This window comes from Tauraco erythrolophus, chromosome 3, assembly GCF_009769465.1.
Source record: "Tauraco erythrolophus isolate bTauEry1 chromosome 3, bTauEry1.pri, whole genome shotgun sequence".
Lineage (NCBI taxonomy): Eukaryota > Metazoa > Chordata > Aves > Musophagiformes > Musophagidae > Tauraco > Tauraco erythrolophus.
The window spans coordinates 98164401-98184136 of NC_141467.1; the positions used below are offsets into that span (position 1 = coordinate 98164401).

The 19736-nt window shown below is 38.5% G+C and overlaps 1 protein-coding gene across 2 annotated transcripts in view; it reads left to right on the forward strand.

Moving 5' to 3' along the window:
- KHDRBS3 (KH RNA binding domain containing, signal transduction associated 3) overlaps nucleotides 1-19736 on the forward strand; it is a 109218-nt gene that overhangs the window by 39870 nt on the left and 49612 nt on the right. For both annotated transcript variants that reach the window (XM_086609578.1, XM_086609579.1), the window contains exons 3-5: nucleotides 4383-4499; nucleotides 12093-12239; nucleotides 18867-19006. In XM_086609578.1, coding sequence (XP_086465704.1) covers nucleotides 4383-4499; nucleotides 12093-12239; nucleotides 18867-19006 — 404 coding nt within the window. The remainder of the gene's footprint in view (nucleotides 1-4382; nucleotides 4500-12092; nucleotides 12240-18866; nucleotides 19007-19736) is intronic.

The following is a 19736-nucleotide window of genomic DNA, read 5'->3' on the forward strand; positions in this document are numbered from 1 at the left end:
AAACTTTTGTTGATCAGATGTTTATAATTTGATGTGAAAGTGAAATAAACCAATAGTTTGAACAAAATTACCTGTTCAAAGTAAATAGTCTTTTTCTACTGAAAGGATTCATTCAGTATCATAAATGGGTTTTATTTATGGAATAATGAACTGAAATGTTCCAAAGCTTTTTAGCTTTTATGTTGGTGCAAAAAGACTTTGGGGCTGCATTGTAAGCCATCTTTTAGTAACCTTCACCGTTAATTGTGACTTTCAGCTATATCTAGAGATAGGGGCATTCAAATCAACAGAATTTCAGACTTGCAGCCCAGACTTCTCGTGCTTCAGACTTGTCAAATCTAATATTTGGAGCCTCAGTGCACATAAAAGAATAGTTCAGTGGATCTCAGGATAGAGCTTATACATTTTCACGTTCATTAAATGTGTTGTCTAGAACATGTCATCTGTGCAGCTACTTGTGTAGCTACCATAATGTCTAGCTTCAATACTAGAGTTTTTTTGGTTTTGAGAAGATGACAACTTTGGTATTGAAGTTTTGTAGGTCAAGTTTTAGACATCCAAAACATATTAAACTATTTGTCTTTAAAATAAACAATACAGCTGGAATAAACAGTTGTGCTTTGAAACACCCAGAACATCAAGTCTTCTCTGAGCTCCAAAGCCTTATAGTTACTTTGATTACATACAAAGTGGATTTCACTTCTGTTGCAGATATGCACTTCCGTTTATGATTTGTAGTTTCTATTTTAATTGTCAGGTAGCTATTTGTTCCAGTTAGGAAGTGATACCCAGAGCTATGCATGCATAAATACATGCTTTCCTACTCCTAAACTGAAGTAAAAAATTTGGGGAAAGCTTTCATCTGAATATTTTAACTAAGACTACTGTTAGAAATTTAGACTGTCAGACTGCAAGTACTCAACATTCTGAAATAGTTTCAGCATACTTCACTGTAAATGAAAAATCTTGGTTTAAATGTATGCACTGCTTCTTTTTGTTCCTCATAGCTTACAAAACTGTTTATTTTAAAACACTGTTCATCTTAAGTAATGCTTGAAAACCTGATGCGATATTCCACTAGAGTAAGGCTTTTGTTTGAGCTCAATTGTGAACTCCCTGTTCATAAGTAATGAGCCTTTATTTAAGGAAACTGTTGACAAGGAATTATTGAATTCTGGAAGTTCAGACTTCTTATGAATTGTTTCAGTTTGTTTGCTTTCCTTGCAGGTATACATTTGGTAATAATAAAATCAGAAGTCCAAGTTGGAAGGAACCTCTAGAGACCATCTGGTCCAACCTCCTATTGAAATCATGACTGTCAATTAGATTACACAGGGTCCCATCAGTGCCCCTGAGTCCTAAATATTCTCAGCAAGGGAGACTTTTACTGTTTTGCTGGGCAACCCCTTTCTGATTAATGTTTTCCTTGCGTATCTCTTCGGACCTATAAGAAAAAAAGAATATACTTAATAAAAGAAACTTAAAGAAATCACCTTAGAATTTCTTGAGATTTGTCCTGATCACTTCAGAAGACTAGTTCATGCAAGGCCTTGAATTTAATATCTTCCGTGGACTATAGTCATCCATAAGCGATTCAATAAATTGCATCTTGGTTCTAACTCACATACACATTGGGTATTGAACTTGCAAATACGAAGGGGAATAAAATTATATTTTCATGTTTAGTAGGCTTTTAATGCTTGCATTTCTTTTTATCTAAAGCTGAAGCAGGTGAACTGGAGCTGTAGACTTCCTGTATTGTAGGATGACTGCAGCTGGGCCTTTTTCCCATCAGTACTTCCCATGTAGCAACAAAGGATTTTGGTTTAAGCTCTGCTACCCTATTGTCAAGTATTTTCAAATTGTTCTAGAGAAACAGGGAGATCAAAGGAGCCCATCTGGGCCCTTTAGTGATGGTAAAAGAAACAGTCAGAACTTGAACTGTTTCATAAACTTGAGGCCACAAACAATTAGTTTAAGTCTGTTTTCTATTTAGCATCACTATATGTCATTTGTGCTTAAAACTATTTTTTAACATGATTGTGTCACTTTAGATTCCAACAGTTTAAATGTTCTGGTTTTACAAAGTTTCATTGAGGACAGTAAATATTCCTAACAGTTACTTAAGTAATCTCTTTTGCAGTACTACTTTGACTGGAATTGTGGTGGGTTGACCTTCAGCTGTGAGGTGCCCACCAGTCTGCTCTATCATTCCCCCTCCTTGACAGAAGGGAGGGAGAAAATAAGATGAAAAGCTCATAGCTTGAGATAAAAACAGAAACATCACTCAGGAATTAGTCATGGGCAAAACAGACTCAATTTGGGGAAGAGTAATTTATTGCCTTTTAATTGTGACAGTGTGATAGTGAGAAATAAAACAAACGCATTCCCCACACACCCTCTACTTCTCAGGCTCAACTTCACTCCTGATTCTTCTACCTTCTCCCCCGAGCAGCACAGGGGGATGAGGAATGAGGGTTGTAGTCAGCTCATAACACTACATCACTGCTACTCTTTCTTTCTCATCGTCTTCCCCTGCTACAATGTGGGGTTTCTCCTATGGGATGCAATCCCTCATGACTTCTCCAACATAGGTCCTTCCCACAGGCTGAAGTTCAAGACCTGCTCCAGCATGTGTCCTTTCCTGAACCCTGTGGAACAGACTGTACTAGTGTGGGTCCCTTGTGGGGTCACAGATCTTGCCAGAAAACCTGCTCCTGCATGAGCTTCTCTCCATGGGCTATAGCTCCTGCCAGGAGCTTGCTCCAAAGTGGGCTGTCCATGGGCTGCAGCTTCCTTCAAAGCACATCCACCTGCTCTGTTGTGGAGTCCTCCATGGGCTACGAGTGGATATCTGCTCCACTGTTAACTTCCATGGGATGCAGGGGGACAGCCTGCCTCACCATGGACTGCAGGGGAATCTCTACTCCTGTGCCTGGAGCACCTCTTACCCTTCCTTTTTCACTGACCTTGGTGTCTGCAGGGCTGTTCCTTTTTCTCACTCCCCTCACAGCCTCTGCACAGAAATTTTTACCATTTCTTAAATATTTTATTGGAGGTGCATGCTACCAGCATCACTGATGGCTTCAGCTTTGGCCAGCAGTGGGTCTGTCTTGAACCTGGTGCTGTCTGACATGGGGGCAGCTTCTGGCATCTTCTCGCAGAATTCACACCTGTAGCTGCCTCTGCTACCAGAACTTTGCCATGTAAATCCAATACAGGAATAGATTATAATTTTCAGGAAATATTTACAACATTCTGTACAAACTTCCAAGTGTAGCTTATGTTTATCAGCTCTTTTTGTGTTTTTTTAATTAAAATAATTGTCTGCATACTTCAAGTGAATCCTTAAATCTTTTGTTTGACTATCCTTCAGATTTCATATGCCTTCCAAAATGCAGTGCAGTTATATATGAAAGTGTACTGCTGAATGTGCACAGCTTTTCTCCCAGTATATATGACTGGGAATATACGGCCTATGGAGCAGTGCTCATGAGAATTTTCACACATCCTGGCTATAAGTTTGATTTTTGTGTCCTTGAAATGACGATAGGCAGATTCTCCTTTTTTGTTTTCCTTTTATGAATGTTTTTTGATACCTATTTTCTTTAGCCTGCCTTCCATCTAAAGCACCTTCTGGGCTGAAAGAGCACAGGCTGTATGTTTTGATGTTTTCTGTAAATGGAAATGGTTGGGTTTAGCTTGTCGTCCTTTATTTTTGTGGCTCACCACTTTCTTCTCCTTAGTTACCTCAATGGTGTAATGCCATGGTTATGAACCCCAACTGGTTTTGGTAAACTTCAGTGAGGATGGGAGTTGAGTGGCAGTTGAGAAGGTCTTGAGTGTTGGTTCTGGTTTGAGACTAGATTTATACACTTACGTTGTCTGGATTTAATTCCTTGTTTGTTTCTGTGTTTTAGCATAGGATATATAGTATGGGTTTCTGTATTAATTCATAAATCTTCAAGGGAGGATAAGGCAATTAAGATGTGTGTTTTTTTTTTCTTCAGAGCTTTGGTTGGTTAGTATTGTATGAGATTGCTGCCAGCTTTGTTTTTATGGTTTTATGTACCTGGCAACAATTGTTGAAAATTGAATTGCAGTTTGAGCACATCTGTTCTCAGTGTTGAATGTGATAAACACAAAGTTCTCTTTATACTATTTGAGTTGTTTGAGTTCAGGTACTTCTGTGTTTCTGTTGGCACCTGGTGGAGCCACTGATATGCTGTTAACTGTCTTACCCATTTGTACTTAATGACTGTGTAGCTTATGATCTAATTCTTGTTTGCACCTAGACCAAAAAAAATTATTTCAGCAAAATATTAATTTATGCTGAGAAATCCAGTGAGCTTAATGTGGTGTTTTTTTTTGTTTTCTTGCAGTTCAACTTTGTGGGAAAACTTTTGGGTCCACGTGGCAATTCTCTAAAGCGCTTACAGGAAGAAACACTGACAAAAATGTCTATTTTGGGAAAAGGTTCTATGAGGGATAAGACAAAGGTAAGACCTGAATATGCTAGTGGAGTGTCTGATACCTAGATTTTGTAACTTTTGCCAAGGTCTTTGGGGGTGAACAAGCCTTGTGACAAATTGGGGAGCAAATAAAAAGCATAGGATACCCTTGTATAGGTTAGATTCAGGCAGAGTCTCTATTCTCTAAGGAGTCTGTTCTTGCTATGAGTATTTTGGGGCTACCATGAGTTGTACTTAGGCCCCTGCAAACTATGGTAGTTGGGGATGTTAGTGGGGCATCACCAGTGCCATGTTCTAAATTGATCTTGAGCAGCTTGTAATGAGTAATGCCCAAGTGAACATGGCAGTGTTCTCACTTTTGAAGGAACCTGACTTCTAGATAGATTCAAACATTTTCACATAAAATAACACTTAACATTGAAATTAATATCATTTAACAACACTTCTAGATAAAAACAGCAGATGAAAGCAGATAAAATAAAACTAGAAAAAAATCACAGCTCTGAGGATGACTTAGGCAGCTTAAGGAACTGACAAAATTGCAATTGTTTCAATGGGAAGTATTTGGTTGTAGAGGATGTATCCATTAAAAGAGCCAAAGTAGACAGCAGAGGAGAAACCTATAGCTTAAGTGTATGTTCAAATCAGTTTCACGCTTTACTGAAATAAATCTGGCTCAATTTATAGCAGATTAGTGTACTTCACTGAGGACATATCATGTCACCTGTCCAGTAAGTTGCATTTTTGGATTGGAGCATTCCTAATGATACAAACTAAAACACTGAACATATTTCTTGCCTGTAGCATGCCATGTTTTACAGCCTCCAGGGAAATCTTTCTGTGGTTATGTAATCTGAAGCTTAAAAATACTGCGTGCTATAAAGACTGATCGTGATGTGCATATGGAAGAGTGACTTAAAGGGCTGGCTACTGAATTTTTTAAACTATAAGTTTTTCAGCACATTTCTCTGTTAGCAAAATATGTTATGTGATTTTAGAGTATTAAGGACTTGATCAAAGCTTGTAAATTACTTTGTGCAATTTAAGAGCTAACTCTTCCTTTTAATTCCTTCTTGAAAATATTTTTATTAAATGTAACTTACATAAATATAGCTTATGTTTATAGAAATAGATTCTTCCATAATACAGACTTGAAGATAAGAGGGATTTTTTTGAGTGGGAGTTGTTATGCAATGCATAATGCAGATAATGCAACTTTAAGATTTGTGTTACACAGTTATGAAAAACTACATTGCTAGTAATTTTAAGAGGAAACATGACAGTTCAACCAGAAAAGAAACAGGAATATAAACTAAACTTGCTCCAAGCCAGGATGACAAAGTCAGTCTCCAAATTCTATTAAAAGACATTTAGTGAACTTTCTCAGTTATTGTGGAATGTGTCAGTGACATGCTTCTGTTGCTGCATTACATGTGTCTTATATCAAAATATGATGTGTCATGGGGTAGAAAAACCAAGGAATTTCTTTTTTTCAATGTAAAAGTTTGTTTCATTACAAGCAGAAGCTCAAGCTGAAAAGTTCGGATCCTAACTTGAGTTTCCAAATCCTGGGGAAGAGTTGTAAATGTTCCTATTTGAATCACTTGAACTTCCCTTGTTTCTTTTGGTAATGAAGTAATTATTCAAATTTCTATTTGACTTTTTCTTGATTGAGATGCTGGCCAAAACTGCTTAAGTAACTTTTTTAATTAAATGTCTATTAAATCGAGTTGTTTGAGTTTTTGTTTGCAGAAAACTTCACCACAATTAATCTTTAAATTCAGAAACAGTAAGATTCCTGTTATTGCTGATCTGGTTGGGGTTTTTAGAAGGAACAGTGGAGAGGACCTTGTTGGATACTTTGCAGTAATACAGCTGGAATAGCTTGTGTGTACTCATTTGGAATAGTCCTTCAGAAAGCACCTTTCAGAACTAAAGCAGACGGTTAATGACACTGTTCCCAGTACTCAATTGAAACTGTAGAATGTACAAGAAAGTACAAAGGGATCCTATCAGCTCATAACCTAGACCAGGTTGCACTTAGCTCTAGCTCTTTCGAGACACGACTCAAAGCTGGAGGCTCCATATATGGAGAACTTAAGACACTTTTTCTAGTTTCAGGTAGATTATCTAAGTACTAATTGTTTCAACCATCTCTTTCACCAATAAGTAATTTACTTTTTGCCTTGATCTTCATGTGTTCTTACTTAGCATTTTGGAACTGCTATATTAAACTTGTCCAGAGAACTAGCAAATAAGAACATAAATTACATGATTTCTTTTTCTATACGAGAAAAGTAGTCTTTGCTGAAGAGAAGCCCAGGATTGAATTCCTTGGTGTCAACAAGCTGCTGCTGAGAAAAGGCTGGCGAATTCTCGCGTGACCAGTTTTTACATTACTTGGAAAATCTAGTTGAAATTTTAATGTGATTCTGACAAATGAAGTGCATAACTTGGAATCATAGAATGTTTTGGATCGGAAGGGACCTTTAAAGGTCATCTAGTCCAGCCTCCCCCTGCAATAAGCATGGACATCTTCCACTAGATCAGGTTGCTCAGAGCCCTGTCCAGCCTGACCTTGAGTGTTTCCAGGGATGGGGCATCTAGTATCTCTCTGGGCAACCTGTTCCAGTGTTTCATCACCCTCACTGTGAAAAACGTCTTCCTTGTATCTAGACTAAATCTACCCTCTTTCAGTTTAAAACTGTTGGCCCCTGTCCTATTGCTACAGGCCCTACTCTTTGCCTTGTTTGATATATTTCAAATATGGAGATAAGCTTGAGTTGCTCCTGTAGGAGAATAATAGGTAAATAGTGTATGTAACTCTTTCTATTTTCAAGTAATCCAGGTGCTGAAACAAGAGATTTCATTGCTACTTGACAATGCTCTAAGCAATGATCTAGAGAAGATAAATGGTGAACCAAGGTTATGAGACACATGGGAGATAGACTTCCTTTCCATTGCACCTGTGACTCCAAACACTACTTGTCTACCACCAAGTGCAAGGTCCTGCACTTGAATCAAGGCAACTCCTGGTATTGATACAGGCTGGGGGTTGAAGGATTTGAGAGCAGCTCTGTGGAGAAGGACTTGGCGGTGTTGGTTGATGAGAAGCTCCACATGAGCCGGCAATGTGCGCTTACAGCCCAGAAAGCCAACTGTGTCCTGGGCTGCATCCCTGGAGGCATTTGAGGTCAGGCTGGACGGGGCTTGAAGGAACCTGCTCTAGTGGGAGATATCTGTGCTTATTGCAGGGGGAGTGGAACTAGATGACTTTTTAAGGTCCCTTCAATCCTAACCATTCTATGACAGTCTCTCCAGCATGGTTGCGTTTCCCTGTTTTCTAGTGGGCTATCTGACCAAACAGAAAATCCACAGGTTTCTAGCCTGCTGTTTTGCATCTTGTAGGACAGGAGGAATTAACTAAAATATAATTACCTTTATGTAGGATTTTCTTCTAATTCTCATTGACTTTTGATTTATCTAAGGGTCAGATGAAAGTAAAATCTACTGAACAATATTGTGTTCTCCTAGTGAGCAGGAAATAGGAGCAGATGCTGTTTTCAGAAGTGCATTGGTGATGTAAGTCACTGTTCAAACTGTAATTTAAAAAAAAAAATTCTGAGAGAACTCCATATTTTGTGTTTTAAACGATTATTGTGGTTAGGATTTTTGTTACAGGTAACAATCTTTGGAATTACGTTATCACAGGTTGAAAAAAGGTTCAACTGATATAAATTCTCTTACACTGAAGCCAAGCTTGCACCACAAAACAGCTGAGGATGTGGTCTGTTCTCTCTAACAAGTTCATTGCAGCGTCTTTGACTGCTGTCACTAGAAGAGAGACAGCATATTCTGTGTGACTACTTAGTGATGGTGATCACAGATTTTGGAATGAGCCAATTGCTGGAGGCTCTGAATCAGATCATCAAATATTTCTAAACACTTGCGTGTTAGTGCACCTGCTACATTACTGATTTTAAATGAATGATGATTACTTCTTTCCTGAGGAAAAGCAGCAGTAAGTTTCATAGACTTCTCTAGCAAAGCTAAATTTCAATATACCTATTTTTTTTTGTATTTTTTTAACTTTTAAAACTTCAAAAGCTTGTGGAAGAAAGCAAATTGATGGGAAAGGTTGAGAAAATGTAGCGAAGATCACCATTACCTTTATAAGTTCTCTAGAGAAATATTTAGATAAACCAGAATAATAGATACAGATAAACTAGTCTGACTTTAAATTCATTTTGAGCAACAGTATTTCCTGGCTCTGACTTTTAATGCTCTTTTAGAATGTCCAGTCTGCTTCCTAAATGAGATTTGAGTTTAAGAGCATGTTCAGGAAAGCCTTTTTTCTCCTGTATCTTTTTCCTTACTCCTTAAACTGAGTTCTGGAATCAGTGTAGGCTTCTATTTCCATCTCTTGTCAACATATGGATGACCGCATATCTACTTGATACAGTGTCTGAATTCAGTAATTCTCCTCTTCAATTAACATGTTTTTTCAAGTTGTGCTGTCACTTCATCACTGACTTTTCACTAGTCAGTGCAGAGGTACCTTCTGCTAGACTACCCAGGCTTTCATGTGTCTATGGGAGAATGAAGACGTAAAAGGACCCATTTCAGAATTTTTGTTTCATGACAAGATTGCTTTTATGTTGCAAATGTGAAGTAGTAAGTTAGTCTTCCACCCTAATCCGTTATTTGTGTTACTGATGCTTCGAGATCAGTAAAGGCCTTTCAAGTTGGGTGTTCTGAATGGTTTATAAAATCTGGCAGAAGATGAATTTAAGGTAACATTAAAAATAGATATCAGGTAGTACCCAAAGAAATTTAGAACTTAAATCAAAGGTGGTGCAGTGGAGATGAAAACGGACAGTACTATGAGCATATTTTGATATATGCTGCTACTCAACTTCTCATTTAAAGCAGTGGACCTCCAGGGCTGGTATCTGGTTCTTGATAGTGTGACAAGTGGATGAAAAGCAAAAGACTCTATAGGTACAACAGAATAGAGGACAAAGTATATGAACTGTCTTTAGTAGGCATATTGCCAGATGCCTGGTTCTGCTGTGCCTCATAAGCTGTACCTAGTACTGTGCTGTGCTCTGGACCACGAAGGGGTGAAATACAAGAACATAAGGTACAAAGCAAATAGGGTAAGCTTTCTTGTAAGGCTCCCAGTGTGCAGTGCTTCAGGGATGTGTCTGTACTGAAAACATGAAGTCCAAACCATGAACTGCTTGGTGTGATAAATTTAGTCGGAGAAGATGGAGATTTAAAGGCCAAATTTAAATAAAACTAAAGGAAGTAGTGACCTTGCTGTCTTTTAGCACCTTAGTTCCACATCTGATTTGCTTTTTTCCCCCCTTAAAGAGGGGAAGGAGGATGCTTGATAGCATGTATATACCAGAAACAAATTATGTGGAACTCCACTAGAAAACATCTAGCTTCCAGTGCTAGGTGACAGTTCATGTATCTTGAGTAACTGTGCTTTAAGTATTTAGGTGAGAAACAGTTCATAATAAAACTAAATGTTTAAGACCTGTAATGTTTGTTAGTTTATTTCCTATTACTCTGATCTATTATTTGTATTGACAAGGTAATGCTTTTACTGACAAAGACTAATCCTGCTGATTCTGGCTTCTTAGTATTCTTGCTGTGGATGCTCTAACAGCTGACTAGATTCTGTTGATTTTTCTAAACATCTGCATAGTAAAACACAAAGTATGACAATGTTACTTATGAGAAGCAGAAATGGATTGTCACTTGTAAACCTCAACCCATAATTAAGGGGTGTGCATGGGGGGAGATTTCAACTATCAATGAAACTACAATTTTAGTCATCTAAAAGATTGAGTACTTACCTGGCATTTGCTGAATACAATAAGCAGCAGAGGAGAATACTTAGGGCTTTGTTTTGCTATCTGAAAAAGTGCAAAGAATTTGATATAATGTTATTTGGTAATAGAATTAAATTATTTTTGATGGTTGATTAGTCTCTTGGAATCATAGCATCATAGAATGGTTTGGGTTGGAAGGGACCTTAAAGATCATCTAATTCCAACCCCCCTGCCATGGGCAGGGACACCTTCCCCTACCTAGATCAGGTTGCTCAAAGCCTCATCCAACCTGACCTTGAACACTTCCAGGGATGGGACATCCATAGCTTCTCTGGGCAACCTGTTCCACTGCCTCACCACCCTCAGAGGGAAGAATTTCTTACTTCTATCTAATCTAAATCTTCGCTCTTTCAGTTTAAAGCCATTGACCCTTGTCCTGTCACTACATGACCTTGTAAAAAGTCCTTCTCCAGCTTTCTTGTAGGCCCGCTTTAGGCAATGGAAGACTGCTATAAGATCTCCCTGGAGCCTTCTCTTCTTCAGGCTGAACAACCCCAACTCTCTCAGCCTGTCTTCATAGGAGGGGTGTTCCAGCCCTCGGATCATCTTTGTGGCCCTCCTCTGGACCTGCTTGAGCAACTTTGTGTCCTCCTTTGGTTGGGGGCCCCAGAGCTGAATGCAGTATTCCAGGTGGGGTCTCACGAGAGTAGAGGAGAAGAATCACCTCCCTCGATCTGCTGGCCACGCTTCTCTGGGTGCAGCCAAATGGATACAGTTGGCTTTCTGGACTGTCAGCACACATTGCCGGCTCATGTTGAGCTTCTCATCCACCACCATCCCCAAGTCCTTCTCAGGGCTGCTCTCAATCCATTCTCTTCCCAGCCTGTATTTGTGCTTGGCATTGTCTGACCCATGTGCAGGACCTTGCACTTACCCTTGTTGAACTTCATGAAGTTGGCATGGATCCAGAAATGTACCTGCCAGATATGCACGGGAGTGGAGAAGCCTGTCAAAGACTAACAAATGATGTCCTTCACTTGTGTGAACGTTTTGTGTGTGAATGCAAGTATTTGAGAACTGAGCTCTGCTCCACTACATGGAAATCATCATTTCTCTTAGTGAAGTGGGTTGGGTGAAGCAGAGTAAAAGAAATAAACTCTTCTGGTATAACTAGTGAACTATTTTTTTTCCCCTAAAGTCCTCTCGCTTCTCTCACACTGTTTGTTTCATGTTGAAGTAGCACAGTTCCTTGAAGGATGTACTCAAAGTGTAAAAATCTCACTGAGAACAGAAAATAAATAAGTAGTATCTGAGCAGTGCAACAATATTATTTCAATCTTAGTATTGATAAAATAATCTTGCTCTTGCGGAATATGAGATCAAACCTGTTTCTAAAGACTTTACTTTTTAGAAAAGAGGCTTCAAATTCACTTACATTTCTCAGTGTCTTCTACATGAAACTGGTGCACTTGTGAAAACTCCTGGGAACAATCTCCCTTGTGCTATAGTTTCTGTATTGTGAGCAGAAGCAGCTAATGGGTTCTGTTTTGTGTGTTACTAGTCACTTAGTGTTGATAGTAAACAGATACTATCCTGAAATTTTAGTAGCATGATTAATTTGAAGTATGAGAAGTGTATAATTTTATACTTCTTTAGTGGTTGACATCTGAGTATGGGTAAACAGTATGTGCTAATACCTCTGAAGCAACTTTAACACTTGTATTATAATATGTTTAAAATAAGGTGGAAAAACCCCAACTCTTTTCTTATCTCCTAGGAGGAAGAGTTGAGAAAAAGTGGAGAGGCAAAGTACTTCCACCTAAATGATGACCTGCATGTTTTAATTGAAGTATTTGCTCCACCGGCAGAAGCATATGCCAGAATGGGACATGCACTGGAAGAGATCAAGAAGTTTCTCATCCCTGTTAGTATTTTAATTTTTTCATAAGAATTCTGGTAGCCTTGAGTGAGAAATTTTGTCCCTTAAAACTAACTTACTGTACAAAATTGGTTAGGTCATGTTGCTTAACTTCCTTCCCCTGTGAAAAGTGGTGATGTTTACAAATACTTTTAATTTTGATGTAGGCAGTTATTGGGTGAATGCATAACTGTCCACATACACTCACATATGATCCTATAGTAAGAGCAACTTTTTATTAACTGGTCATGTGCAAAGTATTTAAGTTTATAAATAATTGTAAAAAGTCTGTAAAACTTGAGAAAATAACTTTTCTTACTGAAGTTAGGGCTGTTCTGTGTTCTTGGTACACCTGAAGCATCAGCGTAGGGTTCTGTTTCACTAAGAATAAATAAATTTGTAGTATTGCTCCCGCTCATAATCCTGGTTTAGTGTCCAGTGCTGAGAATCAATACAATGTTCTCATAGCTTTATTTTTTCACAAAGTTAGTAATATATGACTTGTCTTCTGGTGAGTACTTCAGCTTGTGATGTATGGATGTATAAAATAAGATGTGATTTCCAGTATAAATTTGTACTCCAGGTTTGGTATATGTATAGAAAATAGTGTTGCAGGGTTTCCAGTGTCTTTCTACAGAAAATTTTCTTATGTAGGGAACAACGTTAATTGCTTTGAGATATTAAACTGCTTGGAGCAATCCAAGCTCTCTTAAGAAGCTGGGGCATTTAAGGTGATGTTACTATGTGTGAAGCTCCTAACTGTATTAGCTCTTCAGTGAATGTTCTCCTAATTTTATTGGTTATTGAATCATAGAATGGTTTGGGTAGGAAGAGACCTTAAAGATCTAACTGCAACACCCCTGCTGTGGGCAGGCACACCTTCTAGTAGATCAGGTTGTTCAAAGTCTCATCCAACCTGGCCTTGAACACGTCCAGGGATGGGGCATCCACAACTTCTCTGGGTAACCTCTTCCAGTGCTTCACCACCCTCAGAGTGAAGAATTTCTTACTTCCAGCTAATTGAAATCTATCCTGTTTTAGTTTAAAGACATTATCCCTTGTTCTATTGTTACATACCTTGTAAAAAGAGTTCTTCTCCAGCTTTCTTGTAGGCCTTCTTTAGGTACTGGAAGACTGCTATAAGGTCTTCCTGTAGCCTTCTCTTCTCCAGGCTGAACAACCCCACCTCTCTCAACCTGTCTTCACATGAATGAATATAGAAAGCAAAGCATTCACAAGGTGCATTGACTATTGTTTGTTTTTACTGCCGAAAATGCTAATCCGTGTTATTCTTGATTAATGCCAGATCTTGAAAACATGGGAGATTGAGCTAAGGAAACTTTATCTGAGTGACAGCAGTACATAAATGTTTGAGAGATTAGTCAGTGTAGCTGTATTCAGGACCATCTGGAGATGCCTATTTTGTGGCCACTACAGCCTGTTGGGGTAGAACTGCCAGTTGTACTCTGGGGTGAAGCAGTTGGTGCTGATAACCTGACAGTGCTACTGTAAGCATCTTGGGGGGTTTTAGGTCATACTAAACCTAGTTTAGAGCTGTGAAACTGAGCTGCGAAGTGACTGGACTTGATTGTATACCCCTTGAGTGTCTCTTCTGGCTTGTTTTTGTCTGAATAAAAGTTAGTTCATATGCTGAATACTACTCCATGACATGAACCAAAACGTGTTGAGTAACGATCATCAGGAGGTTCATTTAGGAATACATCCTGATGTAAAATAACACACTAATGTAGATGCACCTTAAGACAGTTAAACACCCTCCAAATGTCTTATTACTAAAGAAGCAAGTGCCACATCATAACTCTGTCTGCAGGTTCCAAATGGCTTTTGTCTTGATGTATATGAAGAGGTAAATAAACATACTGCTGTTGAAGCATCCTAATGGACCAGGTAGGAGGTACTCAATAGAACATCTGTAGGAATGCTGGGCTGTCGTCATGTTGACAGTTACTGTATTTACATGATTTATTATTTGATTGTGTGAAGGGAGAACTAAGTTCTTGGCTATTCTAGTGAGCAAACAGCTGTTTTCTTTTCTAGATTGAAATATGTTAAATTCAATAAGTGCTTCTTGCATGTGCTGGAAGTAAGAATATATCTGATCCTCTTGCCCCCTTCATCAGAGATCTGATTTTTCTTCATTGAGCTTGATTCACCTAATGTCATAATAAATGAAGTAAGCTTATCAAGGTATAGTCGTTACTGCTGTTAAGCCTGTAGAATTAGACTGATAACAAGCAATTTCATTCCTTGGTTGTACACTTTTCTGTCAGTTTTTGATCATAGCATCTTTATTGTACTGAGCTGAATGGATGCTATATAATCTTTTCTGAACTATGGGATCAAGCCAACACTGTTTTAATTTCCCTTTGGCTTTTCACATGTAATCTTATCAGAATGATTTTAAATGCCTTAATCTCTTCTGCCCCCTCCCCCCCGTCCCCTTGCAGCAGCCACTCCAGGAAGCAATAAGGAGCAGCTTTGTCCTCTCTAGGGCTACTATTTGGTTAACTGCTGTAAAATGCAAGTTGATTTTTATTTTCTATAAGGTCTGTTGTGACTTTCTTAACAAATTATCAGTTTTATGTCAAATAAGTCCTGCTATCAGTATCTATGATTACAATCTTAATTTTTGTTTTGCTTGCAATGTAAGCTAACTATACCTTCCAGTAACTTCAGATGCTGATCCTAACTTTTGAATATGGTCATTATTCAGCTTTCAGGTCAAGCCTGACTATACAATCACACTTGGTGCTAGAACATAGGACACAAAATATCCAGGTAGTAGCTGACTATAGCAAAAAATGCCCTTAGCCTCTCTTCTCAGATCTCTTTAGGTACATGGACAAGCACCTTTACATTGAAGTTCAGCCTCAAGCAGCTGCAGTGGTGTACTTTCCTTTAAACTATTAGTATAACTGAAACCAGGACATGAAACTGGATTCAAGGTTTTTTTTAGGCTGTGCTTATGTTGCCTTGAGTCTCACCTGTCTTCTGCAGGTAGAATTGTGGCTTCTCACTTCAAGTGTATTCTTTTGTCCTCCTTTAAATTAGGCAGTCCCTTTGTTCTGGACAGCAGTCTGTTCAACTGCTAAATTGATGAGTGTTGTGCTTGATATTTGTTTATCCCATAATTACTTCTCTCAGGACAAAAAGCCAGGTACTTCAACCCTTATCTGCCTCCCCCCCCCCCCCCGCCCCCAGGTACTGTATTATACTGTGATTGCTTCAGTTTTGGTCAGTAGTCTTTCTTAATTTTTGAGTAGTATAGTCATTCATCTCTTGACAGCTACAACATTAATTATGCTTTGCTGTTATCAATGTTACTTGTTTTCCTTATCTTTAAATATCTTTGAGAGAACAACCTCTAGTAGTCAATTTACAGTGAAAGCAGAATTTACAAATTTTTCTTGTAATCTACCTTGTCCTGCATGTTTAGTTTGTAAGATGTGATGGAATAGCATTTAATGGCATTTGGAAGAGCTGATGGGCTTTGGGATCTCTCATGCTTTTCTTTAAGCAAGCTGGCAAATAACTAAGGTGTGTGTCTAAAGGTAGCTGGAAACTTGATAACTATTTATTACTCACTGCCAGGATAAATTTGCTTGGGTGTTTGTGGGGACTGTCTGCGGGAAAGGTCCCCAAACTGCTGGAGATGAACAGTGGAGCAGAGATGCATCTGCACTCTGAGGGAAGGGACTCCACACTGGAATGGGTGGCTATGCCCTGAGATACTGTGAGTCTGTAGAAAAAGCCCATACTGGAGCAATTCGATGGGTAAGGATTGCATCCTGTGGGAAGGAATTGCACTGGAGAAGTCTATGGACTATTTTCCCATGAGGAGCAGGGTAAAAATGTAAGGAGTCCTCTTCCTTGAAGGAAGGAGGGGCAGAAACAGTGTGTGATGAACTGACATGCAACCCCTATTCCCTGTCCTCCTGTGCCTTTAGGGGAGGAGGTAGAGCCAGGAAGAAGAGGGGGGAGGAAGGTGGGGTTTTTTTAAGCTCTGTTTCATGTTTTTAAGCTTTGTTTCTTGTAATCCTCTTAAGTAACTGTTAACAAATTGATTTGTCCCCAAGCTGAGTCTGTTTTGCTGGGGACCATGGCTGGTGGGTGATCCTTCCCTATTCTTATTTTGACCCTCAGGCCTTTTGTTACGTTGGAGAGGATTGAGTGAGTGGCTGCATGATGGCTTATCTGCCAGCTGGGCTAAAACATGACATTAAGTAACTCCGTGTAGGGAGAAAAATCTCTCATGTACCTTGATGATGACATCATTCCTACAGAAGACATCCTCCATGTTCAGAGCAGACAGTAGTCAGTTGGGATGGGCAATATTCATAAAATGAGAGTACATCTGTTCACTTGAAATTAATCAGCAGCATTTGACTGAAATTCGAGTGTTGCCTCTGCCTAAACTGTAGTGGGGAGGAGCGCAGTTCAAATGGTTTCTGTCTTCATCTTATGTTCTCGGTGAGGAAGAGGTTGTTGTCTCCTCAAATTGACTCGAAGTGTGTGGTTTTCCAGCAGTGAGTAGTCATAAATTGACCATCAGTTGCTCCTAATTGAAGAACCCATTTCAGAGTCTAATGGATTAACACTGCTTATCATGGCTTTCTCATACTGCCTCTTCCCTGTAGCCTCCTGCTGCCTCTGGCTTACGTGATAAGGACCATATTTTTTTGTTCTGTGCCTTTGCACAGTGGAGTCCTTGTTTGTGACTAAGGCTGCTGCTATGTCTAGTAAAATGCTGCAGGAAAATGAGAAAACATCAGGGAGGAAGAAAATGACCTAACATGCTCAGTGGCAACCTAAGTGTGTCTTGGTTAAGAAATTAAATGAAATTAATATCAAATGATCAAAGATATTTTTTGAGGAGCCCAATTCTGAGGAGGATGTCGTGTGGAGAAGTTATAAAGGACATCTCTGGTATATGCAATGTCAGAGCTTTGAGCCCTGTGTCTTTGTGGTACAGTTTTAATGGTTCTTTAGCCTTTTGTTATAAGAGTGAAGTTCTTAGTTCCATACATTGCATTGAATTTTGTATTTGTAGCCAGTTCTGGTACAGCAACAACTTATAAATATGAAATGGGCTTCTGTATGGTAGTTGGTCAGAAGTGTTCAATTGCCTGCTTCTAGTCTACTCCTTGTGATGGTTTGGTTGTGTATTGGGTCCAAGCTGTTTTGTAATAGAATCTGTTTCTCAAAAGCTTAGATTTTATGGTTTTAAACAGTTGAATCAGTCTTCCAAACTTTTTTGTTTTATTTGCTTGTTGGTTTCTACTGCTTAAATAGGGGATAATCTCAGATGGGCGGTTCTGAGTTATATTTCAGAGCCCATTTAAGACAGTAGCTATCTTCAACAATGACATGTAAAGGAAAACTTTCTTATTTCTGTTTGTAGAAGTCTAGGGAAAGCAGAATGTTTCAAGGATAATTGAGGTGTTTGAATTCATGGAAGTTTTAAACTCCCTTCAATGCAGAGTTATGTTTCAGAGTTGTCTGATGCAAGACTGCCTGACGGTCTTTTGGTACCTGCTGCCTAATACATGAACGTAATAAACTCAGATTTCCAGTCAGATGCAGATCTTTTATTTTGTAATTGAGTTGTAAAATGGGTGGTATTTGAACAAACCTTCCTTCTTTGACATGGGAGGATTTGCATAAGATAGGAGCTTTTATATCAGGGATATCACTTCATTCTTATTATTGGACCTTTTAATATTTTGATACTTAATGTGTATGCATACAAACTAAAATACTTACTTTTCTGATTCACTTTTACATATGTGCTCTTTAGCTCACTTTAATTGGAAGAAAAATGATAGAAAAATATGTATAGCTCAAGAGCTCATTGCTGCATCAATTTTATTCCTGTGATGTGTTCATTTTGGAGAGTTTCAGGTTTCAGGTCACTGAAACCCTTGTGTATTTAAGTACTGTATTAATTCCATGTAAATAACTTCAGTGTTCTTTTTAATAGACCTCGAGAGAGGATTTGTGTAGAATAAGAAACAAGCCATGTGTCTTCAGCTTGTTTACTGTTGCATATTCTAGAATTGAAATTTTTGGAGCTCTTTTTATTAGATAATAGTGCACATTTACATTGAATTAATTTCCTTGTTCATTCTTTTTTAACTCCTGATTTTAAAAGTGTAGATGTCTGTAATCTATCTTTTCTTGTAAGGGGCTATTCTCACTGTATTTACTCTTTACTGCTTTACAACAGCAGGCAATGGGATTTTTTCCTGCTTTTAACACTATCATTCTACAGCTGGAACTACAAACAATATCTCAGCTCAGAATATGGGACCTTGAATTTTTTTGTTTCCCCTTATCTACAGCATTTTAACATTGGCATTTTAGTTGATGAAACTACACGGAGATAATATGCAGTGGGAAATAAAAACATGCCTGAGCAAAAATTACAATTAATATGTAGAATTCTTTTAGAAATTTTTGACTGATTAATATGCCTATAATATTATGCATGTTAATCTGTGTCAGTGGGATGCTCAACTTGAGGAAACTTTCAGGAGCAGTGTTTGCTGGTACTAACTTGATGTGGTGGTTGAACAGTTTGGTTTTCTTTCTCGCTTTGCCCCCCTGTTTTAGGACTACAATGATGAAATCAGACAGGCACAGCTTCAAGAATTAACGTATTTAAATGGTGGTTCAGAAAATGCAGAAGTTCCTGTAGTTCGTGGAAAAACATCTATTCGAGCAAGAGGAGTACCAGTTCCTGCTTTGTCCAGGTAAGTATCTCAGCTGCAGTGGAATTTCATTTGAACATAAATATTTTAAGCTTCTCTCTTCAAACACAACCCCTGTCCCCCCAGATTGCAACAGTAAAACACATGAAGGACTTCCAAAATGTGAGCAAAAGATAAGAGAAACAATCTTGATTAATTGAAGACAGTCTAATTAGTTTAGACTGAATCAACGATGGTGCTGAACTTTGTCTTACGACTCTTGATATCTGTGTTAAGAACCAATGTACATCATCCAAGATGTTCCATCTTACTGTGGGCATTTGCTTGACTTTCAGTTGCTCCTTAGGTGCATGTAGGGCCTCTGCGTGAGCCCTATGGAGTTCATGGCTTTGAAAAACTGGTAAATCTCTCTTGCCATAATTGACATATGAAATTCAGAGCAATTTCTCTAACTTATGGAATATATGTGTTCCTTTTCTATTCTATTACTAAGTTATAATGATATAATAAAATGCTATAGAAGTATTTTGGAGGTAGAATTTGGATTTAGTCTCATCTGAGTGGCACTTGTTTTGTTTGATTCAGAAATAGGCAAGTCTACTGCTTCTTTTGCCTTATTTTTCTTTGACACAGGAGATGTTTTATTTTTCCTCTAGCAACCCTTATCTTCCTTGCTGTGCTGATATGACAGCTTCAACTCCTTTGAGTCCTGAAGTGTGAAAACAAAAACTAAATAAGGTGCATATCTGTTTCTGTTACAGTACAGAGAGAT